The following is a 27,657-nucleotide window of genomic DNA, read 5'->3' as shown; positions in this document are numbered from 1 at the left end:
AAGGAGGAGAAAAATCTAGTTGGACTGTTGGGCCGGTTTATTAGAAAAAACTTGCACATGCGATCTCAGTGTAGTGTAGTGTAGTGGTGAATGTGGCTATGGAAACAGCTTCATGTCCCATTCTCAACACTTTCCGTTTCAGCACCAACAACTCTTCCAAACTGTACAACATTCCAACAAAATCCCTCTCCTTTTTGCCTCCAAAAAACTACTTGAGCACTACTTCTAGCATTGGCAAGTTGTACAGTGATGGGTGTTCTGTCAATTCCTCAAGCTCATTCTCCAGCAGTACCCAAGATACACCGCCTCAGCAACTCGCTCTTCTCCTTGAAGTTGAAGGGTACACATTCTTTATGTAATTTAAAGTAATTACTGTCATTTTGCCTGTCTGTCGTGTGAAGTTTTGAAATTTAATTGTGACAAAAGTTGAAAGTTTGACATTTGGAAGTCAAATGTGAGAAGAAAAAGAAGAGTTAAGGGACAGATTTTAAGTGTACGGAAAAGCTGAACTGGATAGTTAAGTTTTCTATTAAGTATGCCTGATTATTGCATAATTTAGTTTCTGAATTATATAAATTGACTGAAATGAAAAATATGCTCAAATCCCTCCCCCCAAGAAAAAAGAAAAGAAGAATCCAACAAATATTTAATTGAAATTATGCTGAATCTGGAAGGTTTATATGATCTATTTTGAGGTTTATCATCAACTTGTTGCTGTTCTTGACTTTGGTAGAACCACATAGGAAATAAGCGTAGGAGAGAATGTGTGTGCGCGCATTTCACTATTGTATTCCAGTGTAAGCTTGCTTACATTGCCGATCCCACATCCGAAAAAAGGAGGGGGGTTGTGGTAGGCTGACAGCCAGCCACAGTAAAACTAGCCAATTCATGATGAATCCTCATGGATCATTTTTTTTACATAGGAACATGATATGTGAGGATTCATATAGCCGACACAACTGGTTTATGGGGTTGAGGCTTAGTTGTTGTATTCCACATTTTGCTAGTCCTTTTTATTGCCTATGAACTGGTTTCTGTATGTTGCGGATTCCTTAATGTTTAAGCAAGGTCATTTAAATGAGAAAAACTGCATTATAAGAAAGTTCATTTAGAGTTTCGAATCACAAAGGTTTTCTTAATCTGGAAGCTAGAATTATCCAGAATATTATGGCAAATTGGAGGGGTGAAAACCAGAATTGTAGAAAGGTTCAGTTTTAGAGTTTCCAAATCCCAGAGGTTTTATGTTCAAGGTTTTTGTCTGCTTATTTCTTTGTATTTTATTTTCAGCAACATTTTCTGCTTTCATCTTCTAATGGTAACTATTTCCTTTTTACTTTCTTTCCTTGACAACTTTTATTTGCTTAGGGTATTAATGGATGTGTATCGCTTGGGCAACCGTCAAGCCTTCAATGCAGGTTGGGAAAATTTCTTTGTTATTTTATCAAATAAATTCTAGATGTCTTAAGGGGAAAGTTTTTCCTGATATGATCTTTATTCCTTGATGATTAAGAAAGTCAATCTTAATGACTGAATGCACCAGTATAGTGCACAAGCTAATGTATAACAAATAAAAACAAGTCTACCTTGGATAATCCAAAGGTCTTTTTCCTTCTACTAATGTCAGCATTCCGGAAGCTTGGATTGGACTGTGCAAATTGGAGCCAGCCAGTTTATCAGGATCTTGTAAGGTGTGTTGTCGAGGTGATTTCGTGATTTAGCTGAGGCATGCATATATCGTTTCTGAATAAGAGTATTATTACATAGTTGATTTCTTCTCTTAAATAAATTTTAACTTTTCCGGAATTTGTAACCTTCTTAGTTTCATATTTGACCTCAGTCCACGATATCTTAGATTGTCCTTCTGACTAAATGAGCATTGACATAAACATACGGTGCTTGCTTTCCCCAGGAAGAGCATGGGTGATGAAGAAAGGATGTTGGTCTTGTTTTTTAACGGAGTAAGCTCACATGGAAAAGTTCATAGATGTGTTCTTGTATACATTCTAAAAAATTTTTCAAGTACACCCCCCCCCTTCCAGTTCGAATAAGCTTGTTTTTTGTTCAGATTGGTTGGCCCACATCACTGCCCACAAGTGAGAAGGAGACATTTATGAAAAGTGTTCTGCGTGAAAAGGTATGCATTCAAAAGTAAATTTTAATAGTTTTTTTAACATATGATGATATGATATCGTGCCCCTTGTTAGATATATTCAGAATATCAGTAGTAATACACAGCTGCCAACATGTTATCTGCAAACTCTAGTCCTGCGGCTCCTGCCCCACATCTCTAGTTATAAAGGGCTAACCTAGAGCTTCAAATTGAATGTAAGCCAAACACAAGACAGTAGGCTCATTATCGGAATAAGAACCCAAAAAGACATTCAGGAAAAGGTAATTTCATATAGCTGTTGACACGCGTAGCTCTGCTCCATTGACTAAAATCAAATTGCTTTTTTGTTTTCATGTACATATATGGACTGTTATATCCAATCTGATAGTTCTTGTTTCCTGCGCCTTTCTTTTGTTTTCTTTTGCACTGGTTTAATAGTTTCCGCTTTTACTCAAATCAATTTGCTATTGTGTTTTCTCACTTGTACTAACTGTTATATCCAGTGTGGTACTTGTTATCTTCCGGCTCCTTTATTTTTTACTTTATTGGAACTTGTTATGCAGTAGTTTGATATTTTTTTAACTTAACATAATATTGCTCACTTGATCTTCGTTGGTTGAATAATCTGAACGATGGGTTCATTGCTTGCAGAAAATTGCATTGGATGAACTGGTCATGTCAAAATCTTTACCTTTAAGACCTGGTGTTGAAGAGTGAGTAGTCTTTCTAGACAAAAGTCATTTGTCCATGTGTTACATGTATAATGTATTCTCCTCAGACGATCTTCTATTACATGATGAAGTAATATCTTAGTCTGGATACATATCAAAAAAAAAAAAAATCTTATTCTGAAGATCAGTGATTTATGAGACATGCTGATGATTTCTCCTTTTACCTTGTATCAGAGTGAGGTTTCTTATGGTTATTCCATTCTTTTCTATAAGCAGTTTTTGGGTAATGCTGTGCGCGGTAAGTGTAAAAAAATGAGAAATATTTCCATCCATGCGGTTGAAGCTCTGAATCATGTTCCATATTTTGTTTAAAGATTTATATGTTGATTTTAATATTGCTGTCAGGTTTTAAGTTTATTTTCATTAAAAATTGAGGCTATTGGGGTTTTTCTCCTATTATTTTCAGAAACTGTTAGAGAGAACCCACTCAAAAGCATAGGTTATTTAATGTTATTCAATTTGAGTTGGTGTCCTACTCATCTTAAAATTTCAAGTTGCTGTCCTCAATGTTTGGTGGTAGTCTGTATCAGAATGGAGTCGTGGCATGCATCTTGCAAAATACTCAGTTATTCTTTCAATCAATTGCGGAGATTTGTGAGTAAATTTCTAGGAATTTGTCATAAGTTTTTGATATTTTCGTAATTATGTGTTGCTCCGTTGGTGCTTTTTGTAGCCTTCCATAGTAGGTTATTCCTAAGGTCCTCCTCCTTTCGTGACAAGTATATTGCATTTTTCACTTGCTATGTGTACCATGAACAACCCCATATCTGTAGCCAAAGAAGCCCTCATAACAATTCTTTGACCTTCATCTTTTCCATTTCTCATTCAATAAACTTTGGAATTCGGAGCCTCTGTTAAGAGTATCTAATTCTTCAACTATATGATTAAGGTGTACATGTGTTTTCTCTTTTCTTATCTTTGTTACCTAGCTTTTTATATTTCCAAAGTTCAACAGTATTTGTCATACGCTATGCTGGTATAGTAGCTAAGCATCCTTATCATGTCCTAGGAATGTTAGGTGCCATATACAGATATACTCATCCACCTTCATGCAAGATAGTGTTTTTATTTATTTTTTCCATTCATAGATTTAATGGACGCGGAGTTTATTTAAAAATGAGTGTAGCATCATTTGAATTATTGGAAGTGGTTGCACTCCAACTACAATTATTAAATTTATAACAATAGTGAACTTAAGAAATCAGAAGAGATTTAGTGTATACAAGCATATGTGTCTTGCCTCTATGTATCTGGTTGTACGCCAATGCATTCGACTATTCCTCAATATGATGTAGTTCATGAGTGAAATAAAGTTTATCACATTATTGATTCATAGATTTAGTTGTATCATTTTCAAATGCCATAAGAGTTTACTTTTCAAAGATAATTCTCATTATTTTCCGAAGGAGGAGTTTAAGGTAAGAATATTTGGCGTTACGTTATCAGGATAACTCTCTAGCTTACCTCCTCGATTACCAGTGTAAAAGATGGTTTTATGCCATGGTCTATTTTTATTAATTTGTTAGGTTGATCTTCCTTATTTTTGTTATATTTCTCATAATAATTCTCCTATGCAATTTGCAGATTTATTGATGAGGCTTATGAAGAAGGAGTCCCAGTAGTGATGCTGACATCATACTGTAAATGTGGGGAAAAACCAGCCAGGTTTAATGCTAATTACAACTCAGTTTTGCATTTCAAATTTGAATCTGTAAGAAACATATTATTTTAGGCGGAATACATAAGCGTCTACTTAAACTTGTCCAATATTTTTATCTAGCTACCTCAACTGAGGCTTGTTCCTATTAGATACTTTAACCTTATAGAATATGTGTCTATTTAACACAAAAAGTTAATCAGTAAATAAAATATGGTGCGTGATTTTCAAACGCATTGACTTGACAAAAATTATCAATGAAAAAAAGCCACATGGCTTTTGACATTAATAAAACTTAAAATAACTTCTTAGCTAAAAAAGAAAAAGAAAAAATCTATTTAAAAGAGAAAAAGAAATCCCTGCCAACCCCTCTATGGTCGCCGGCGCGCCGCAAGCCCTTTTACGGTCGCACCAAATCCCCCTCCCCGTCCTACCTTTCTTCTTCCTCCTACCTTTCCTTTCTTCTTCCTGACACCCAGTTCCCTCCCTTTCTTCTTTTATTTTCAGAAAATTCCTTTCTTCCCCCTCCCCTCCCACTCTCACTCCCTTTAAAGGATTCTGGTAGTGTTTTAAGGAGGAGATCCGATGGTGCGCTCATGGTGGTGATTTAAAGAGAAGAGAAAATGGACGATGGCTAGAGGTACTGTGATGGTCGGATTTCATTAATTGACGGCTGAATTTCTTGTGGTGGCAGTGGTAACAAAGTAGTGGTGTTTAAAATAGAATGCTGGCTAGAAGTGTTTGTGGTGGTTGGGTTTTTGTGATGGTCGAATTTTGTTGGTGGCTAAATTTTTTGTAGTGGTGGCTATGGCGGAGCAATGATTTCTGAAAAATTAGTTCTTTTCAAAAAGAAAAGAAAAGAAAAAAAATGAGAATTTTGAACTTCTCACACGCCTAGAATTAGTGAGAAATAGTTTTTTGGCCATGTCAGCTTGTTGTGTTTAATAGGCACATATTCAATAATATTAGGGTATCTAATAGAAACAAGTCTCAGTTGAGGTATCTAGATGAAAATATTTGACAAGTTTAAGTAGCCGCCTATGTATTGCGCCTTTATTTTAACTCTTAAGTTCCTTTACGAATAAAACTGAAAAAGTGAAGTCTAACATCTAAAGACTGAAATTACTCTTGCTGAACACTTAAAATTGTTGGATTTCCGAAGATGCCAGTGTCAAATTTCCTTTCCTTGAAGCACCCAAGGGTGTGGCTTAGTAGTCACCCCTAGTAGATGAAAACAATGGGAGACCAAGGTTCAAACCTCAGCAAGACAAAAAAACACTAGGTGATTCTCATTTAGCTAAGCCTTGGTAGATAGAGTTACCTGATACATGTGCTAGTGAGAAGTAGTGGATCCCCAGTGGAAGGTGCTCGCAAGTTGGCTTTGATACCACCTTTAAAACAAAAAGGGGGGAGGGGGAGTTCATATTTACCCCTGAAGCATCCAATTTACCGTACATTTTCCAGACTATCAGTCCATGAAAGCTCTCACTGTTATCGTTCATCTCAACTATGCTCCTCCAACTAGCATTTGTCCAGTTTGGCTCTGACATTTGTCACGATGAAGTGATGAAGCCATATGGACAAACAAAAGATCCAGTTTTATCCCTAAACTATCAAATATGTTTATACATATCCTCTTATATAATTTAAGCATGCCCCTGAACAACATAAGGTCCAAATATACCCCCAAGCACTATTAATCTGGTATCATATTTTGCTCCTGTCACGCTTTGAACCTGGGCCTGGACGTAACACGACGCTCGGTGCCTGATTATGTGGGACCGAGCGAACCAACTGGCTGGCTGAACCAACATGTGATATCATAACATACTGAATGAGGAAGATAAACTAACACATGTTGATATACTGAAAGTCTGAATGATATAAATCAAAGTGCGAAAATACTAATATAAGTTTGAAACATATATGTAGCTAACATTGCTTAACATGAAAAGCATGTGACTTTGTGTTACTGTTACTCTAGTCTATAAAGCCTCTAATGAAGTATTGAATACACAACTGTTTGTAAATACTGAAAGACTGCAAAGTAATGATAATGCTCCGAAAGAACTGGGGCTAACCAATTAGCTGGTACGAGAATCTTAGCGCTCTGAATCATCAACCTGTAAATCATTACCTACATCATGAGATGCAGGCCACGGGCGAAAGGGACGTCAGTACATTTGAATTGCACTGGTATGTAAACAACTGAAAGAAAGAATTGTAAATACTGAAACTGAACTGATAACTGATAACTCAAAACTGAGAACTGATAACTGAATAATGGAGCAAAGATATGAATACTCCCTGTCTTGAATGATGAACCATCCGTTTATCTGAATGAATAATCTACAGTCTTAGACCCAATATATATGTGCACAAACTACGCCCTCGAGCCCAAGTATACATATACAGAACTACGGCCTCAGGCCCAAAGATGCATAAAGCGTAAACTACAACCTCAAGCCCAAATATAGGTGTTCAACATTCATGGATTTAAATTCAGGAACTGAGAATCATACTGCAATACATGATGTTGAAATATTGAATCATATTGAGTTACATGACACTGGAACGCTGAATAGGGCTAGACTAAGACATGTATTCATGATAAACTGATTTATTATAACTGAAGCTTTAACTGTTTATGACATGTTGATTAATCTAGACCGAGACTTATGAGCATCAAACCCAAGTCTATATTGATTACGCACTGAGCTCACAACATTCATAATGAAAGTCATGAACGAGTTACGAAGCTAGAGAATAGAAGCTCTGTAACTATTCAAAGAACTAGGCTTAACTATTTCTGAGGCAGTTAGTAACATTGTAAAAGAAATGTAGTGTAGGGAGAATCATCAACATTCCTAAATATAGAGAGTTAGCCGCAGATACCTTAACTCTGGCCTTTTAAGCATATCACAATGTTCGTCGCCTCTTTCAACGATAATCTATGGCAATGTATATCAAGAGGAACCAATATTAGCACTATGCTCATGTTTTAGTCATTTATGCATTTTATCTAACACCTTATGGGCATAAAGCTTCATAGCCCTTATTAATGGTGTTTTTTTCATCCAATTCTCATTCTACTACTTCTAGGTGCTTCTACAATCCCAAATAGATGTAACTAACCCAATTTCTCGTCACCCAGATGATTACAACAATCTTAAGTCAATCAACCCAAAACCCTAGCATAGTTCGTATGTTTCTCTTTATCAAACATATATACTATTCTCGCAAGAACTCATCAATTCATGACTGTAAATGATTTGGGATTAGAAGCATTACCTTTTTGAAGTTCAATCCTCTTGATTTCGAAGTCTAGGGTTTCTTTTCTCAGCAATGATGCCCCAATCGAATATCTAATGATTTGAAGGGTTCACCCATGTTAATAAGGTGTTGGAGAATTGAAATTAACTTAAAATCATCATTAGAACTTCCCTGGGATGATGGATCGACCTTGGAGGAAGTTGGGTTCTTGAGAGCTTCCCTTTCTAGAGCAAATTTACGTGTTTAGGGTGTAGGGAACGAGGTAAGGCTTTTAAAATTGACTTCCCAGGTGCGCCTCTACGCAGCTGAAGGCCCAACCGCGCACCTGAATGCGCAGCAAGGGCAATGGCACTGCCAAGAAGCGCACATTATGGTTGAGCGCGCAGATTGCGCATTGTCCAGTAAAACGCACATAACTCTTTGCGCAGAGATCGACTCCACAATATATCATTGGAAAGGTATTTCAAAGGACTACAACTTTCATATTTTAAGTTTTCTCAAATTCCTAACGTATTTCTCTAAATCAGGTTGGAAAACAGACATTCCATAAACTTAGTCGCTTTTATCGAATCTTATGCACCTCACTCTCCGTTCTGATTCCATAACAACTATTTTTACCCATACTCATCCCGATAGGACTTCACATGTCTAAAATGTCATATCAATACTCATAACACATCCACACTTAATCCGAATTTACGGAGAGGTACACTTCCATTGTATTAGCCAAATCAGACCAAGTTTTCCACGATCGAAAATCGTCAGTCGTAGGAGGCATATTTGAGACAAAAAATAATGGTGGGGGCTTTCATGGATGGATAGGTGAACGGAGGGAAAATGTAAGACAAATCGCAAACGTTTAGGGGTATATTTGAACCTTATCCCAAAAGAAAAATTTCCATTCTTGAATCTGGTACATAACAATTATGTGGTCTTATTATGGACGTTGTTGTTTGTATGTGTTATAGAAACTTAAACAATTTTTACATAATGTTGGTTATGGGAAAATTATTTTTTATGTAATGTTATGAAATATAAGAAAATAATTAAGTCTCCAAAATAAGTAACAAAATTATATAAGTGTTTGATTGTTGAACATGCTTTAGTTTTCAATATTTAGTCAGTTCTTATTATGCTACTATGCTTACTAATCTTCTTTTGGCCAACACGTCTATATCAACCATTAGCTTTAGATAATTTTGGGTGAAAGCTCATCGTCGAGCTGACGGAAGCGGGATTGGACGTGAGGCCTGAATCACAGGTAATCCCCAAGAGGGAAAATTTCAAGCACCTTGGGTCGGTTATACAGGGGGTGGAGAGATCGACAAGGATGTCGCACACCGTATAGGGGTGGGGTGGATGAAGTGGAGGTTAGCGTCTGGAGTCCTGTGTGACAAGAAAGTGCCACCGATTCTCTAAGGTAAATTTTATAGAGTGGTGGTTAGACCGGTCATGTTGTATGGAGGCTGAGTGTTGGCCAATTAAGAACCCACATATCCAGAAGATGAAAGTAGCTGAAATAAGGATGTTGAGGTGGAGGTGCAGGCACACTAAGATGGATAAGATTAGGAATGCAGATATTCGGAAGAAGGTGAGCATGACCCCCATGGATGACAAGCTGCGGGAAGCAATGCTCAAATGGTTCGGGCACGTTCAGAGGAGAAGCCCAGATGCACCGGTGAGGACGTGTGAGCGGTTGCGTTTGGTGGGTACGAAGAGAGGTAGAGGGCGGCCTAAGAAGTATTGGGGAAAGGTGATCAGGCAGGACATGGTGTGACTTGAGATTACCGAGGACATGACCCTAGACAGGAAGTTGTGGAGGTCGAGCATTAAGGTTGTAGGTTAGGAGGTAGTTGTGCATATTTCTATGGCGCACCTGAGTGGGGCTAGTCTATTAGGACTTAGTCTTAAACTGTTAGTGTCACGACCCGAAATTCACTAGTCGTAAATCGTGATGACACCTAACCCAACCCGCTAGATAAGCCAAATAACAATAAACCATAATATAATGATAATGATAAGAGCAAAAAATGAAATAACTGAATTTTATACAACTCCCAAAAGACTGGCAGTACAAATCATGAGCTTCTAAGATTTAGAGTTTACAAAGCTAGTATGAAAGAAATAGATCATCTGTTCGAAGTATACATAAACAGATTTATAAATCTAAAGCTACCAAGAACAAGAGGCAGCCATAGCTGAAACGTAGGTACATCTTCAATGCCAGCTTCGCCATACACACCAACATCACCTCCTAAATTTGCATGCAAGATGCGGAAGTGTAGTATGAGTACAACCAACCCATATACTCAATAAGTAACAAACCTAACCTTAGGTTGAAAGTAGCGACGAGCTCAGGAGAAAGTCAGAGTTCAACACCAAAGGCCAAGAACAACTTCTAACAATATAATAAAAATAATGCAAGTAATAACTCAAAGATATTATGTTCAGCTCGTTCACAATTACAGAAAGCAGGCATGCTTTTTAGGTATAACAGTAAAACCCAAATCTTTTACCGAAATTACCAAAATATGAGTATATCAGGAAACTCTAATTTTCCCCAAAACTTTCAACAACCGATTTAGTTGTTTAGAAATTGAAAAAAAAATTGAGACGAGAAAGTAATGATACGTATTATGTGAAGTTTTGGGATCATAGAGAAGAAAGAAAAAAAATAACAAAACAAAAACGCCTTTCGTGCGGGTCGGAACTTACCCGACAAAGAATTTCGCTGCCTTAGGACCGTTATAGTTACGACCGTCGTTCACCGGGGCTTCGATCGTCGGCTCCCCTGTCATTAGGTCACCAACTTCCTTGACCTTCCAGCACAGGGTAGGCGTCAGCCCCCATACATGGTCATACGACTTTGCGGAGACCTGTGTTTTTGGTAAACAGTCGCCTGGGCCTGGCCACTGCTTATCAGATAGCATGAGGAAAGTACATCTCTATGCCTGCATGTCAAGTCATGAATGTCACAATACCTCATAGCATGAGGAAATACATCTTTATACCTACATGCCAAGTATGCATGTCAAATGTAATGCATCACATTGATAAACCCATGTACTCACACTCTCAGAGTACTCAATCTCACTGTCTCACACTCTCACCCATCACACTCAATCACTAGGCACTTAGTCACTCCGCACTCGGTACCTGCGCTCATTGCTGGTATGTCACACTCCGGAGGGGCGGATCCTGCCCAAGCGCTAATGTAAAGCCAATATGGCCAGCTGTGGCGTGCAGTCCGATTCCATAATAATAAAGTATAAGGCCTGTTGCGACGTGCAACCCGATCCATATTATAACAATATATATAAAGTCAATATGGCATGCTGCGGCGTGCAGCCCAATCCACAATATCACTCATAGCACGACCCTCAGGCCCTAACTCAGTTACAAATCTCTCTAGTCTCACGGGCTCACATATCTCATACCACTCAAATACTGAATGATGTTACAATGAATGATGAACAGAAACTGAGATATGATATGCAAATGAGGAATCATGACTTAGTATATAAATACAGTTTGTGCAGATAACTCAAAACAACAGAAATGACCTCATTAGGTCTCAACCGAATAAGCACATGGCCTAAACATGATTTCTAACATGGTTCACAGCTCATATAATCAAACAAGTAGGGAGAACATGGATGTAACAAGATATGACAGCAAAACAAATCCGGTCATAGTCTAATAGTCATCTAGAATCATGATTTTCCCGGTGCACGCCACACGCTCGTTACCTAGCATGTGCGTCACCTTAATACATCTCTTGTAACATAGTTCCGAGGATTAAATACCCTCAAATCCAAGTTTAGATTTGTTACTTACCTTGAACGAGCCAAATCCAACACCGAGCAAGCCAAACAAAAGTTTAGAAATGCCATCCCGCGCGTATCAACCTCCAAGCGGCTCGAAACTAGCCAAAAGCAACTCAAATACATCAAATAATGCGTAAGGAAATAATCCCAAATGATAAAGGTTGAATCTTTACACATTTACTCAAAGTCAACCAAAAAGTCAAACCCGGGCCAGCACCTCGAAACCCAATAAAACTCACAAAATCCGACAACCCATTCAATTACGAGTCCAACCATACTAATTTCACTCAAATACGACTCTGAATCGATGTTCAAACCTCAAAAATTCACTTTGGGAAAGTTTAGACAAAATCTCCCAATTTCTCTTTAAAATTCGTAATCCAAATGCCACAATCGAATATAGATTCATGAAATATACACAAAACCGAGTATAAAACACTTAGGGGTCATTTGGTAGGATGCATTAGATAAAATAATGCATGCATTAGCTTTGTGTATTAATAATACATTGTTTGGTACACATCTTGAACATATGCATTAGTTATGCAAGCATTAGTTATACATCCTATTTGGTATTATCCTATGCATAACTAATGCATAGAAAACAATGGTATTAGCAATGCAATGAGTTTTAATGCATGCATTAGCTTAGTTAAAGACAAAATTGTCCTTCAAAATTTATGCTTGATTAAAATATGCTAGTTAGTATATTAATGCAAGTCCAAAATAATCCAAATAGTGAGAAATAAAATTATATCCCTAGTAAATAAAGAAATACTTAGCATATTTTCTTTTTTATAAATAAATATTTAATTTTATTTTACAATATAGGTAGACAAATCAAATGATTTTTTGTAAACTTTTCATATAAAAATATTTCTCAACATATGTTTCTTTTAAAAAGTACTAGTTTTGAGGGAATTTTTATAAACAAACAATTCTTTTAGAAATTGTGCAATACTTTAATACATCAAACCAAACAATGAATAAGAAATATGTCAGCATAACTAATACCAGCATAACTAATGCAAGCATAACTAATACCAGCATTACTAATACACCCTATTCATCATTATTCTTATGCACCCTACCAAACGACCCCTTACTCCAATCCATGTGGTGAAATTTGCTTCCAAAATCTCTCAAACCGAATTCCATAGCTCAAAATATGATACAATGACCAAGACCTTCGAAATAGAGTAGTTTAAACACTGTTCCAGAGGTACTATTCATGATCGCGGTCACCAACCTCACGATCGCGATTCAAAAATTTTCTAGCACACATTTTACCCTTCGCGATCATGGCCATTTGCCCCCGACCGCGATGAACAAATTTCCACACCTTCCCAAACTCTTCTCAAACAGCTTGTAGTGTATCAGCCATAACTTGTTGTACAAAACTCCAAATGACAAACGGTTTGATTTTCTGAAAACTAGACACAAAGGACTATAACTTTTATTTTTGGATCATCTCCAAATTCCATATAGATTGCAAGATATAAGCTTCCAAAGTCGGGTCAGTGGCAACAAGATTTTCTTCTACGCGATCGCGAAAATGCTTCCGCGATCGCGATTCACAATACCCAAAAAAGCAAATTGCTCTTCACGAACGCGACCCATAGTCAGTGATCGCGATGCACACCCCTGTGACCAAAAACTAACAACTAAAAGTGGCCTAGAAATGGTCCGAAACCACCCCGAAATTTACCCGAGTCCCTCGGGACCCCGTCCGAACATACCAGTAAGTCTCAAAACATATTACGGACCTACTCGAGGCCTCAAATCACATATATTAACATCAAAACCACGAATCGTCAATCAATATCATTCTCTTAAGTTCATAAACTTCAAATTTCGAACCAAGCGTCCGATTCAAGCCTAACCAATCCAGAATGAATCCAAATTTTGCATACAAGTTCCAAATGACATAACGAACCTATTCCAACTCCCGGAACAACAATCCAAACCCGATAACATCGAAGTCAACTCCCGGTCAAAGTTATGAACATTTCAAACCTTTAAATTTTCAACTTTCGCCAAATAGTGCCGAAACCTTCTAGAAACACCCGAAATAAAATTCGGCCATACGCCCAAGTCCAAAATAGCCATCTGGACCTAACGGAACCGTCAAAACTCCATTCTGGGGTCAAGTACATAAAAGTCAAACTTGGTCAACTATTCCAACTTAAAGCTTCAAGCATGAAATTCATTCTTCCAAACTAATTCCGAATCACCCGAAAACCAAAACCGACGATACACATAAGTCATAATTCATCGTATAGAGCTACTCATGACCTCAAACCACCAAGCGAAGTGCAAATGCTCAAAACGACTAGTCGGATCTTTACAATTAGTGGTTAATGTTGGGTTCACACTACTCTTTTGTCCCTCTTAGAGGGTGTTTGGCTAAGCTTATAAGTTGGTCAAATTAGCTTATAAGCACTTTTCGGCTTATCTACGCATTTGGCAAAGTTGAAAGTGCTTATAAGTCAAAAATAAGCCAAAAGCCATAAGTTGGTCACCCCCAGCTTATGAATTTTTAGCTTATAAGCACTTTAAGTTTGATCAAGATTTTTGCCTCAAGTGTTGTTTCAACCAATCCCCCCCTCTCTTTAAGTCTGCAATGCTCATTGGCTCTTTAAGATAGGCAAATCTCTATTCCTTTGCATATTTGTATCTATGTGATTGTGTATTAATCTTTGAACTGTTGTAATAAGGACATATTAATTTTTTTTGTGTATTGCTTTCTAAGTGTTGAGGTGATGAAGACAATGTTTGTTTCTTTTCAAATATTTTGTCCTATTTAGGTTTATTTTTTGCTGAGAAACTTTTGTCAATTTATTAATTATTACAATAACTTATGATTATATGCTTATCATAAAATAAATTATATTTATCATAAAAGTTATCTTATCTAAGCACAGTTGTATTTAAAATAAACTGACAAATAGAATATTTTGTATTCGGATCGATTTAGAATCTAAAATTTTGAAGAAATTACGCCCTTATAAGTGTAAACAGTTCTAAGGTTATTTAAGTCATTTTAAGAGAAAAAGAGTTTCTCAGCACTTTTTTATCAAATGTTGCAGCAACTTATTATCAATTTCAGCACCTGTATCCAAACACTTAATTGCTTATTTATTAAATTAGTTTCAGCACTTGAAAGTGCTTTTCAGCACAATGCTTATCAGCTACTTCAAATCAGCCAATCCAAACGGGCTCTTAGTGTCGGGCTTTATCTACCGGTTATTGTTTTACTTTTCATCTATTTTCTGGTTCTAGTAATGCTGTTATTTGTTCTATGGTTTCTATTGATGGTACTGATATATTGCTTCTTTTCGTCTTTTTGAGCCGAGGGTCTTTCGGAAACAGCCTCTCTACCCCTCGGGGTAGGGGTAAGGTCTGCATACACGTTACCCTCCCCAGACCCGACTAATGGGATTTCACTGGGTCGTTGTTGTTGTTGTTGTTGTAATAAAGAAATAACCTATAGCATGTTCTTTGTGCATAAACTGAATTTCGTTCATCCAAATAGTTAAAAATGTGGCAGGGAAGCGAGAATTGTAACTGCATTAGCATTCGTCTGAATGGTAGAAGATGAATGAAGTTTCAAGTTTGAATCATTTGTTGCTAAAGACCTCTAACCTCTGGCAGACACTAGGAATAACTTGAGAAGTGCTATCACCTTAGCATCTGGCCTTTTCCTAGGTGAAGCTAGTTTTGTAACAGATAATTGAAATGACTGTAGTTGGCATGTGTAGTAATTCCATAACAGTGTTCCTACTGCATTCTTTCTTACAATTAATGAAAAGAGTAACCAGTTGGTTGATTCACTACAGATCCATCATTGAGAAGCTTGGAAATGATAAAATGGCAAGGATAAAAATACTTGGAATGGAGGAGGTAAAGCAAAGTTTCTATGGCCAACTTGTATTTGGTGAAGGAGTGGCATCTGACCTAGGCGAGCAACTGGCTAAAGAAGCAAGAAAAGCAGGTAAATTGCCTCGGACAATCTGGTGAATTTTCATTGCATAAGCTGGTTGTCTCTATTTTACCATATCTCATTATAAGAAAGTACATACCTCTATATTGTTTTGGCCCAGTTTCTGCAGAGGAGCAAAGAATTGCTAAGGAGGTTGCTTCCATGCTAAAGTTGAGTGTGGACATTGATACTACTTCAAGTGAAGAGTTAGTCCTATCATTCTCTTCATTGTTGGTTTTTCTTTTTTTGGGTTGTTTTGATGGATACATCTTCAGTTTTACACCATATGACATCATATTACCTGGATGAAGATGCTTGATGGAACTTATCAAAAATCAATAAATCAACCACATTTAAATCTTTGACGTAGTTTGAGATATGCCAAAGGGAGAAAACAAATTATTTTCTATGAATTAACTCATCTAATCAGAGTTGTCAGGAAAAAAAAAACCTCTGGTGTAAAGAGATTCTTCTCCTTTTTTACTGGTAGATCATTTTAAACACGTAACAGGTTAGCTTCTTATTGATAACATTTGTGCTATTACAACCTTGTTACATGGACTAAGATACAAATATTGGCTGAAGGTTTTTATCTGATAGATGTAAGATCAGTTTTATGCAAGTTTTTACAGTGTATTCTGAAGGATCATGCCAAATCGTTGGTTTCGAAATCACATTGGCCAAACTAGTAGGTGATCTTTCTATTTGTTAAAGAGCATCTTTAAATCATAAGAACAACTGCTGAATCATTGGGGTTACACGGAATTGAATGCAACTACTAGATATTATTGTGGATTCATATGCTGACCTCCTTTCAGTGTATCATGAATTCACATGCTGACCTCCTTTCAGTGTATCGGGAATTCATATACTGACGGGGTACCTACTGCTGGTGGGACGTAGCAGGTATCATGTGAAATTAGTCGAGGTGCGCATAAGCTGGCCCGGACACCACGATTTTCCAAAAAAAAAAAAAAGAATCTGTTGTGAAATAGCCATATACCGATGTTGTACCTGTTGGACACCTGTATATCAAAGGAAAAATAAGAGTCCATGCAACATACTGGATCATATTGCTCGCGTTTGGAGCTATATGTAGTTCAAGCCAGAGTATTCAGAAATATTTGGGGACAATTAATCTGCAAATTCATGCATATTTGTATTGAGTGCATCGTGCAATTTGGCACACAGCAAGTCTGCAACAGTTTAGCTATTTAGTGGCTGGTAAATGTGGTCAAGTCTAATACTTTATCTTCATCTAATGTAGAATGAAGAATGTCGTGGCTGCACTACGGGCAGGGGCAGAATATGCCAATGTACCTGTGGATAATTGTGTGCTTGTTGCCGGAAGTCAATCTGGGGTTGCTGGAGCAGAGCGAATTGGCATGCCTTGCGTTGTGGTCCGGAGCAGGTAGATATTTCAATCAAAAATTTAAATACCAAAATCTTGAATGCAGTAGAAATACGTTCTGTCTTTAGCAGTAGGCAATTAACTCCCTCTATCCCAAACAAGTTGGGATCGGCTATATAAATCCTATGTAACCATTATGCTCTTTATCGGTTCATTTCATATCAGGACTAATTAATTTGTTCTTTTAAGGGAAATTAAGGGTTCCTAGTACTAGAGTTTCTCTAAATTTTGCCCTTATCCAACACAAACATACAAGTCTCTACCCAGAATAAAAGGACTCTTAAGAAAAACAGTGGACCTAACATAAGTTAACAACAACAAATAGTACTTAATTCCATGTTAGCTCATTTACTTTCTGATAATTTGCTTTCTAAATGTGCTGTTTAAATGTTATATTAGCATGAACGTTGATGGACATCTTTTTTGAAAAATAACATCCTTTTTGTTGATGTGTAAAAGTTCGACCGCCCGAGCTGAGTTTCCTGGAGCTAAAGCAATAATGGATGGATTTGGTGGTGGAGATCTATCGATTTCTAGGCTACGGCAAATACAGGGTCTTGATGTTTGATTCAAAAGCTAATTGCTTCAAAATTTTCAAGCGAGTGTAATTGTGATGCTGTAAAATTAGGTATATGAGATATGTACTATAAGTAAAATGCATTGCTCTAGCGGCCATTTACTTTCTATAGTGTACCATTTATTGAAATACTTCGCAATTTTGAGCTTCATTTTACCTCTAGAGTTTTTTCAAACACTCGGGTGTTATTCTTAATCTGAATTTGAGACCTTATGGTTTTCTAAGCCGACTTCATTGACCACTAGGCCACATCATTGGGTGCTTATCCATAGGTAGCAATGAAGTTATGAGTTTAAATTTTGACCTATAAAAAGTGTAATGCGTCTATCGATGGCTTAAAATGGGCACAACTCAAATCAACCCATAAAAAAGGTTGGGTGAATTGTTAGCTCAAATCATTCTATAAGAGAGCTTTGTTAATAAATAAAGGGAGGAAAAGCCAAATCATTTTGATTACATGATACAATTTTACTTTGCAGTGCAATTAAGCATTTTGGCAACTTAATTATACAGTTACAGGTTAAAGAAAACCAAAGGAAAAGTACTTAGCTAGTTCTAAGTCGAGACTTATGAGTTATTGCTTGTTACTCAACTATTCACACAATCAACGAGGGGGGAAAAAGGTGCTCTTACAACTAGGATATGCTTTCTGAACAAATCTCCTATACAGATATAATTTGCTAAGCATATCTACGAAAGTCATCCTTCATGAAATTACTCAAGGTTGAAGTATATGAATCTCCTACTACTCTGCAATACTCTTTCCACCACCGCATGAAGCTGCTTTGAGGCAAGAAAATCTCAGGAGATACCAAGAAGTTATTAATCATGTCCACTACATACTGCTCAAATTTGATCAGGTTTTCTCTAGCTGATTCTTGGTCTTGTGAGCTACTTGGTCCATCCCTCAACACTTCACAAGAAATCACAGCTTCCTCAACATAAGCCCAAAAGCAAGAATCAACCGTAAGACTAGAGGCTTGACTTCTCTGGTATGCATGAAGATTTTCATCAGTTAACCATTCCTCCAATAGTTTATAGTGTTCCGATCTTCCATGACTTGTATAATCTTTCTTCCCCCTACAGTAATACTCTGCTATGTCGAGTGGTTCAACCATCCTTCGGTAGTTTGTTCCTGCATAAAGCCAACGCTTTCGGAGATTTCTCCCCTCTTTCCAAGGCATCGTTTCTACTTCAACTACCATTCTTTTCCAGAACAGTTTCAAAGTTCTGTGATGCTTGATAAGCTGTTCTGTGCTTTCAATCTCGTCTCTGCTTCTAGAACGTCTGAGCTTATATTTGTCATAATACCCAGCCTCTTCCAAAGAGTTCTTCATGTACCATTCCAGGTAAGACATGGACTTTTTAAGTGTACTTAGTTTCTTGGAAGGATCAAAAATATTTTGCCTGTGTTTAGCCTGAACCTCTGCCCTTTTCGCAATATCCGTTGCAAGATAGCTCATGTCAACATCTTCCTGCTGCAGTTGCAGTTAGAGGCAAAAATATGAAGTATGGAGACCAGGAAAAAAAAAAAAGAGGACACTACAAAAGGAATAAACTATTCTGGAGTAATATAGCCCATTTAATCAAGAAACACAATTTTTTGCCTTGAGTTAATTTCATGTCCACAGCTTTCCTAGCCCACCAACAAACATAGCCTTATACTCCCATCAATGCTTCAACAGAATTCTTTCTTCACAACTTGTATATGCACCTGAATGACTAACTGTTTTTATCTTTCCCCAATTCATACTGTACTTCAGTAGGATGTTAATACTCATGCTCGTGATCCATCAAAGTGGAACAACACAATTTGAACAATTAGCAATTGAGTGTATTTACCTGTAACTTTCCAACTCCAGCTGCTTCTAGCAATAGGTAGGTTCCTGCTTGAAGTGGATTGCCTATTGAGTCAGGCAGTTCTACGATTCCCCTGCAAATAGCTTTGCTCCTTAGATGTTCCAAGATATGTCCATAATCAATAACCTGAGAGCAGTTGCTTGGGTTTTGACTTTCAGCACATCTTGAGCTCATTATCATCAACAACTCCAGAATCGATTGTGGTTCCTCGAAGCAAGAGAAACCTGATTCGGAGCAGAAGAGATAGATACCGAATGGCATGTAACAGGTCGGAGTAGTCAAGGTAGCAGCGGAGGCATTATGGTCTGACTCTGGGATCAGAAAACCTGGAATTGGATCTTTGTCTGAGACCACGTGCAAGAAGCACGAACTCCAGGCGGAACGCTCTGATATGGCTTTTTGAAAGCCATTGTTACCAAGAAGTGGAGAGCCAAAAGTAATGCAGAGGAGACGCTGCACGCCATATCTGGGAAGGCTATCAAGCAGCCACAAAGTGAATAGAGACGCAACAGATCCTCCCACAGAATGTCCAGTTACAATTAGAGGCTGGTGGCTGGTGAACTACATCGAAGCAAACAAAGCAAAAACGCCAAAATCAGTTACACATTTAAGAGACAATCCAGCCGACAGTATTACACTTCATTTGAAAATACAAACTGAAGAGGAATCATTATTATCTTTCCTCCATAACTGGTGTTTCGTTACTATTATTGTTGGTCCTCCCTACTAAAGAGGGATAATTAAACTTTAGCTACTTGTCTATTGAATACATTAGCGACCCCATTAGCAAGCTGAAGCGCATGTAGCCACACGCTAATATGGGTATAAACTCAAACAATTGATCTGCATTATGGTCTCAACGTGGACCCAAAACACGAGATAATTTTTTTTTATTTCCTATCTAACAGTTCTCTGGTTATCCATCGTTTCTAATCTCATTAAACTGTCTCCTCATAAACCTTCTCATAAAAATTCAAACCTTATAAAAATCATACCTTTTAAATGATTCCTTAATAACTTTAATCTGTATATTCTCTACATTAACACAAATTAAATGATCAAGTCAAGATTACATTTTCAATTGACTCCAGCTGACAAACAAATTGTTCCATTTCGGAAACACAGAGAATATATATTCAAAATTTCAAGTATGCGAATGCGCTAAGGCTCAATATACATGAAAGAAAAAAGGGAAATTATAACAATTTAAGGCAGCGTACCTGCTGTTTGAGAAGAGAGAGCTCATTCTCAAGAGAAGCAAAAAGGGTAAAAGCAGCTTTATGAAGGGAAACGGAACTGTTACTTTTAGTGCAGAGAAAATCAAAAGACGTAATTGCATCAGAAGAAACAAGCTCTCTAAACTCTTCTTCTTGCAACTGATTTACATCACAATTGGGTGAGCATACAAAAGCGATAATAGAACCCTTTGCTGGTGGATATTCATGAACTTGGTATTTAACAGAAAAGGGAAGAGATGGGTTCTGATCCACATCTTTTTGAAGCTTTGAAATTGCATCCCATGAATGATTTAATAGGTCTGATCCTACCAATAGATTGCCCAATTCCAATCCAGTGCTATACCTGGAATTGAAGATGGAGATCTAATCAATTAGAATAATTTACTGAAGACTATAAGTATAATTAATAGTGCTGATGGGCTTACAAGGACACCATTGGAGAGCAGCTTCACATGAAAACTGGGTTTCTAATTTCAGCTCTTGTCAACAACGCGTGGGAATAAGTTAACTAATTCCTCAATTTACATGGCCATAATTCTATTCAAAAAACCTACGAATTACTTTAATATATGTCTTATAATATTAATCTCGTATATAATTATTCAAAACCATCAAAGAATATGATTTTCTTTTTTATCATTTTAGGAGCAAAGTGTAAGACGATGTTAGAAATATTAAATAACGTGATAGAATCATTAACAATAACATGATAACTACAAAATTATGCACAATAAATACGAGGTTGATAGCTAGCTCACTTAATAAAATATCTGTCTTTTACATTGAGGCATGGAGGATAACTTCATCATGTTCTTTTCCTTTAAAAAAGAAAGAAAAATATATATGATAAATATACAATTATTCACATTTGGAATATTGTTTTTTTCTAGTAGTTTTTATTCTTGACGAATTTATTCTTATGTTATCAAGTTATTCTTATGTTAGTGGACTTGTGTCAACCATTCAAGAGTTGCTACCCAAGTGTGAACACAGAATGTAACACTTGGTTAAATTAATGTCATGAATGGAGAGGCGAGGAAATAGAAGAAAGACAATTTTACCCCTACATTAGTAGCACCTAGTAAGCTCTATCGTTTTTGGGTTTGAGCTCTGGATATGAAGTCGTGTTTGTTAGGGAGCATTTTACCTCAATGTGAAATTTTTCAGTGCGAATTTAAAGCTAATCGGGTTCGATGCAGATACCGAATACCGAATGGAAAAAAAAACAAAAAAGTAAGCTCTATGACTATCTCTGATTTCACCAATGTCAATAGAAAAAAGGCCAACATGTCCCTCAGATTTTTAACATTCTTTTATTTATTTATTTTAATGTCCTTACTTTCTTAGTCAAGTTCTCGCATAATTATATATGAGTTATTTCACATTTAATGCAAAATGTTTCTCACCATTCTTTTTGTTAAAGAAATTTATATAGGATGCTAAAAGAAACATGGGAAAAAAAAAGTAGTAGAATTGTTGTTCATGCGTAAACAAGTCGACTTCACAACTCTCTCTTTGGTCTGTGACTGATTAGTCAATACGAATTTTTTGTAGGAAACTCCTTAACACTCTTTTACTTGCTAGTCTCGTTTTACATAATCTATAATAATAAAAGCAAAACCATATTCAGGTTAAGATACTTGCATGCACTAGAAGTGTGCATACTTAGATGAAAGGAAGATTAGGTCAAGCATTACCTTTTGACTAGTAGAATAGAGAATGGTAGATGAGAGCATTATATATTTAGTAACTTAATACCTATATATATATATATATATAGTTCCAGCTCAAGATTGAAAGTAAACTAAAGCTGTTCCAACATTGTGATTGTTAGTATAAGGGATTTGGTTAGGTTTGGTTAATCTAGCCTAAGTGAAATTATGAGACCAGGAGGACCGGGGCTAGGACCAGGACCCGGATGGGGTCCTCCTCTAGGTCTCGGAGGACCCCCAATGCCAGGACCTTGTGGCTTCTTTGGTGGTTTATGTGATTTTATAGGTTCTTGGTAAGTCATTTGGAACCAATAGTTTTCTTCTATATTTCAAAAATTTTGATGTGTTTCGAATTGTTTTTGAATCTTTGAGGAGAAAAAATAAAAATAAAATCTTTGGACTAGAAAACAATTTGGTTTTGCTTTGTTTTTATTTGGCTATTCTTCTATAAGCTTGTGTTTCTTGAATATTTAAATATTATTCACCATCAAATTATTGATGCTTAAGCTTATTGTTATTGAACTTAACTTAATGTTTTGAAATGTTTAAATTTGTACAGCCTGAGCTTCTTCTGCTGTTGCTGGCTATTACAAGACTGTTTTAAGGGCCCAATGGGCTTTTACGGGCCTCCAGGACCTTTTGGGCCGCCTCTGCCATGATCCAGTTGGTTGATCCAATAAAGAAGTATAGAAAGACATGTCACATTATGGGATGAAGGATGCCTTTATTGATTTGTTAAACTACAAATAGGATTGTTTACAAAATATATCCAATCATATCTCTTTTGTAATTGGCTTGAAAGCTTATTCCAATTTATAATATCATGATTGTTAATTAGAAAAATGTCTCTATCATATACCTTGCAATTGACTCTTAGAGTATATTTCCAACCATACAGAGTGATGTAACTAAGAACAAAGATTTCGAAACTTCGATTTACGTTTTATTTTTCCAACATATAGACTTATGAAATTACTCACACATTTAACCTTTTAATGAATAATACTTTCTTTATTTCACTTTGTGTGGCATGTTCGAGTATGAAATGCAAATTAAATAAATTTTGATGTGTATTTAGACAAAAATATTTTATTTTTTGAAATAAAAATTAATATATTTAAAAATAATATATTTCAATAATTAATAATTTAAAATATAGTACTTGAAAAATGATAGTCAAACAAAAAAACATTCTAGCCTTCCAATTAGTAATAGTGTTCCATGAAATTAATGGTGCATCTATGTGGAGGAGCATGAGGCATATGAACTATGTGTATATATATATGAATGCACCTTTACAAATAAAATTGGGGGTTCTGCATCCGCCTTTACATGAAACGAAACGAATGAGTACTTTTAGCCTTTTTTCCTTTTTATGAATTACTCCTATAAAAAATGTGCAAAATAGTCTTGGTGTTATTATGGCTAGTTGTTGGCTTATAGCCCGTTTGACCAAGTTGCAAAAATCAGCTTATTTTGAGAAGTGTTTTTTTCAAAAGTGCTTTTCTCAAAAGTACTTTTGGTGAGAAGCAGTTTATGTTTGGCTAATTAATTTGAAAAACACTTCTGAGCAGCAATTAGTGTTTGATCAATCTTTAAAAAACTGCTTCTAAGTGTATTTTTATCAAAAGTGCTTTTCAAAAAAATGCTTTTAAAGAGAAGCTACTTTTTTCTGCTTCTCCAAAACTGCTTCTGCTTCTCTCTAAAAGCATTTTTTTCCTTTCAAAAGCTTGGCCAAACACCTTAATTTTAGAAAAAAAGTATTTTTGACCCCAAAAAAGTGCTTTTGCCTCAAAAAAAACTTGGCCAAACAAGCTATTAACCACGTGGTGACGTATGTGTTTATGCTCATCAAATTACATGCAGCAAATGACTAGTTAGCCCCAGAAGCCTTCTTCCTAGTCCCCACCCCCGACCCACACCGAACCCCCTATACCCCACTTCACAGTCCACCCCTCCCTCCCTCTCGCTGAGTGAATTCTTTTTGGGGGTTGTGGATATGTCAGTTTGAATGGATTTCTTTGGCCTTTTCTTATAATGGACACACTTTCTTCATTACGGAGTAGTAGTTTTCTTCTCTCTTTCTCCATTAAGTAGTCTTTCCTTCCAAGCCCCTCCCAATCTCTTAGATTAACTCCTCTCTATCACCTCTTTTCTCATATCTTTATGGCCATACATATTTGCTTGAATCACTTAGTCTTGGGTTTGAAACTTACACTTTTCAAGATTAAGTTTTTGAGCTAGGGGGAGCTAGCTATAATAAAGATAGTTAAATATGCAGTAAGAAAAGAAGAAAGAGATTGCTCTTCACTACTTCTCATCATTTCCATTTCCAAATTTCAAAACCATACATAAACCATCATATACCCCAAAATACCATACTTCTTCTTTTCAAATATATTGCAAAAACAAGCTAAACAAAAAACACCCTTTTCTTCTTTTTGCTGTTATATATTTTTGCATGGATAACATCTTGGTGGGTGATCAAGGCGGGAGTAGTATGTTGAGAGACTATAGGAAAGGGAATTGGACAGTACAAGAAACTATGGTACTTATAGAAGCGAAAAAAATGGACGATGAAAGGAGAAACAGAAGGCAAGGGGATATTAATGAAAGGGGAAAACCAACAGAGCTAAGATGGAAATGGGTAGAGGACTATTGTTGGAGAAATTCTTGTTTGAGGAGCCAAAATCAGTGTAATGACAAATGGGATAATCTCATGAGAGATTTCAAGAAAGTTAGAGAATATGAAAGAAGAGAGGCTGAAAAAGCAGCAGAAGGTGGAGAAGAAATTATAAGATCTTATTGGAAGATTGAGAAGAATGAAAGGAAAGAAAAAAGTTTGCCTACTAATATGTTGCCTGAGATTTATGAGGCATTAGTTGAAGTTGTGGACAGAAAAGGTCAAAGAATGTTGCCTGCTTCTTTGCCTCCTACATTGCAACAACAATCTACTCAACCTCAAATTGCAGCTTTGCCACTTCCTCCACTACCATTACCATTACCACCAACAACAGTAGTAGCACAAACAGCAGCCCATCAACTTTCTGATGTTGCTTACACTGGTCAATATCCTTTTCCCACAGTAGGTACTCTTATCTCCAACTTTTTTTATTCATTAGTACAAAACATTGTAAATGCTCGCTATTTAACTAGCTAGTACTACTACTACTGTTTTAAAGTCCGTCCACTCTCATTTGCTTTGTTTGTTGCTTTCTGAACCCCATGACTTGGATATAAAGTAGTAAACTATATTATTTGACTTTGGTTGAGAGAAATAAAAGTTCTTTTGCCCCGTTACATTTTGAATCTTGATTTTAATTTGCTTGATATCCTTCTAGGTTTTCCCATAATTATTCTGACCTTTTTTTAAATCCTTTTTCCTACTTTGACAACATACTTTCATGCTATTGAGCAAAATTTCTTAGCACTTTCCAAGAACAAACTATTTTTTTTTTCTTGAAATATAGAGTAGCTTATTAATCAAGAGTGTTTTCAAGATTAATTTCATCCATTTCAGCTGTTCTTGCACTGCCTATACAAAACCATTCTTGAATGCCTCTTTAAAGTTTTTATCTTTTTTTTTCTTCTCTCTCTCTCCTCTTTGTATGTTCCCTTTTGGTAGGAGGGGAGGATAGGGACGTTTTAATGCTTGCTAGATATGGATCTTATATATTTGCATTTAATTTATTTCAATCTAACACATCAATCTAGGAAGACATTGACAGTTTTGACTGTTTCAATCACTCAAGATTCTTATAGTGATATTTCATTTATCCAATATTTACTAGTATATTAATGGAGTTTCATTTATGATATGTTTATGTATTGGAGATGTGTGATAGCTCAGATCCTGATACAAGTGATCAGCGTTCAGATTCACCAGCCAAGAAAAGAAGAATGAGTGGTGAAGGAACCAGTAGTGGCACAGCAAAAGGTAACATTAACAACTCATCACAAGAAGTTGGCTCTGCTATCTCCAAAAGTGCTGCTATTATAGCAGAAGCAATTCAGTCTTGTGAAGAGAGAGAAGAGAGAAGGCACAGAGAACTCTTAACTTTGCATGAGAGAAGGCTGCAAATTGAGGAGTCAAAAGCTGAGATCAATAGAGAAGGAATCAATGGACTTGTGGATTCTATCAACAAACTTGCTAATTCCATCCTTGCTTTGGCTGGTAACAAGAACCAATCAGCTCCCTAAATTATGTTGCTATATTGTCATTAATTCTTCTTACTCATTTGGTGAACAAGTACTTTAGGAAAATATTAAAGGTATAACAGGAGAGACTATAATTATTAAATTCCAATTTATTGTACAGTGCTGATGAATATTTGATTGTCATCATGTATCTTAGCGAGGGTTTTGGAATCAACCTCCCTGCCTTCCTAAGGTATAGGAGTAAGGTCCGCATACGCACTACCTTTCTCGTACTTCACTTGTGGGAATTCACTAATTTTATTGTTGTTATTATTGTATTTTTGCCAATCTTGTGGATAGTATTCCACCTAAATTATGCTTGTCGTTTCATACTATATATTCTCTCATATAATTCCAGGTTGAAGGGCTGATTGTAACATAATAAATTCATTGAATGCAATTTAAGCCATTTCCTTTGCACACTTCCCTTTGGTTCTCACAATCTCTAATTTTTGCAAGACAATTACTTTTTTTGGTTTAAAAAATAATTTATCTTTGGTTCACTAATCAAGAGTGTGGGAGGTAGCATATATCCACTCGAATAGTCGAAATGTGTACAATCAAACTGATAGAAAAATAAATAGGTGAAGCCACCAGTTTAGTGAGAGCCATGAATAGATTTATAGGGTAGTTTATGGGGGCACATAAACTCATTCTTTTAGCCAAACTAGATATATTATGTATGTATTTGTCGTAGGACACGACAAATTGCAAAAGGGGTGAATAAATATACTACTACTAATTGAGATGAATTGTCCCAAGAGCTACTGTGCTTACTGGTTTTTGTACACAAGTTGTGTTATTTTCTACACCTCTCAGAAATGTGAGAAAAAAAATAGAGCACTGGGAAAGACTGACTAAAAAAGTTCTGAGCAAACATGTGTAGGGCATGGCAAAAGGACTGGTCAAAGGTACCTTCCAGTCAATGATCTCTGGTATGGTCTTGACTAGCATCGCAAAATGGCCATTTATGTGCTATTATTGGTGTCAGTCTTTGTGAAAGGCTGTAGGTGATGGAAAGGTTGGACTTTCCCTTTCCCATCACAGGACTGAAAGAGTTATTATTGGCTATATGTGTAAGC

At 36.5% G+C, this 27,657-nt stretch overlaps 3 protein-coding genes and 1 long non-coding RNA gene across 5 annotated transcripts; 3 read left to right on the top strand and 1 right to left on the bottom strand.

Moving 5' to 3' along the window:
- The first annotated feature begins 25 nt into the window (after window positions 1–25).
- LOC107759918 (CBBY-like protein) lies at window positions 26–17,724 on the top strand. Its single transcript, XM_075250105.1, has 11 exons — window positions 26–340; window positions 1,366–1,415; window positions 1,625–1,688; window positions 1,910–1,958; window positions 2,066–2,134; window positions 2,762–2,823; window positions 4,426–4,506; window positions 15,438–15,592; window positions 15,702–15,786; window positions 16,848–16,991; window positions 17,451–17,724. The coding sequence occupies exons 1-11, from the start codon at window positions 99–101 to the stop codon at window positions 17,557–17,559; spliced, it is 1,110 nt and encodes a 369-aa protein (XP_075106206.1). The 5' UTR covers window positions 26–98; the 3' UTR covers window positions 17,560–17,724.
- A 256-nt stretch (window positions 17,725–17,980) lies between these two features.
- LOC107759917 (senescence-associated carboxylesterase 101-like) lies at window positions 17,981–21,514 on the bottom strand. 2 transcript variants are annotated; one of them, XM_016577920.2, is made up of 4 exons: window positions 21,092–21,514; window positions 20,649–21,009; window positions 19,411–19,989; window positions 17,981–19,046 (listed from the first exon to the last, which is right to left on the bottom strand). In XM_016577920.2, the coding sequence occupies exons 1-4, from the start codon at window positions 21,100–21,102 to the stop codon at window positions 18,249–18,251; spliced, it is 1,749 nt and encodes a 582-aa protein (XP_016433406.1). In that variant the 5' UTR covers window positions 21,103–21,514; the 3' UTR covers window positions 17,981–18,248. The 2 variants fall into 2 exon arrangements, with proteins under 2 accessions (XP_016433406.1, XP_016433407.1); XM_016577921.2 differs by having other exon boundaries at window positions 17,981–19,043; window positions 21,092–21,513.
- Window positions 21,515–22,472: 958 nt separating this feature from the next.
- On the top strand, window positions 22,473–23,221 carry LOC107759920 (uncharacterized). The gene is made up of 2 exons (XR_001642289.2): window positions 22,473–22,671; window positions 22,938–23,221. It is a non-coding gene; the product is annotated as an uncharacterized LOC107759920 (long non-coding RNA).
- A 1,196-nt stretch (window positions 23,222–24,417) lies between these two features.
- LOC107759919 (uncharacterized) lies at window positions 24,418–26,962 on the top strand. The gene is made up of 2 exons (XM_016577922.2): window positions 24,418–25,463; window positions 26,213–26,962. Exons 1-2 carry the CDS (start codon window positions 24,840–24,842, stop codon window positions 26,576–26,578), a joined length of 990 nt encoding a protein of 329 aa, XP_016433408.2. The 5' UTR covers window positions 24,418–24,839; the 3' UTR covers window positions 26,579–26,962.
- Window positions 26,963–27,657: the final 695 nt, after the last annotated feature.

The sequence above is a fragment of the Nicotiana tabacum genome, chromosome 3, assembly GCF_000715075.1.
Source record: "Nicotiana tabacum cultivar K326 chromosome 3, ASM71507v2, whole genome shotgun sequence".
NCBI classification, from domain to species: Eukaryota; Viridiplantae; Streptophyta; class Magnoliopsida; order Solanales; family Solanaceae; genus Nicotiana; species Nicotiana tabacum.
Note: the sequence above shows the minus strand (reverse complement) of the source record. Positions and strands in the feature narration are given on the sequence as shown.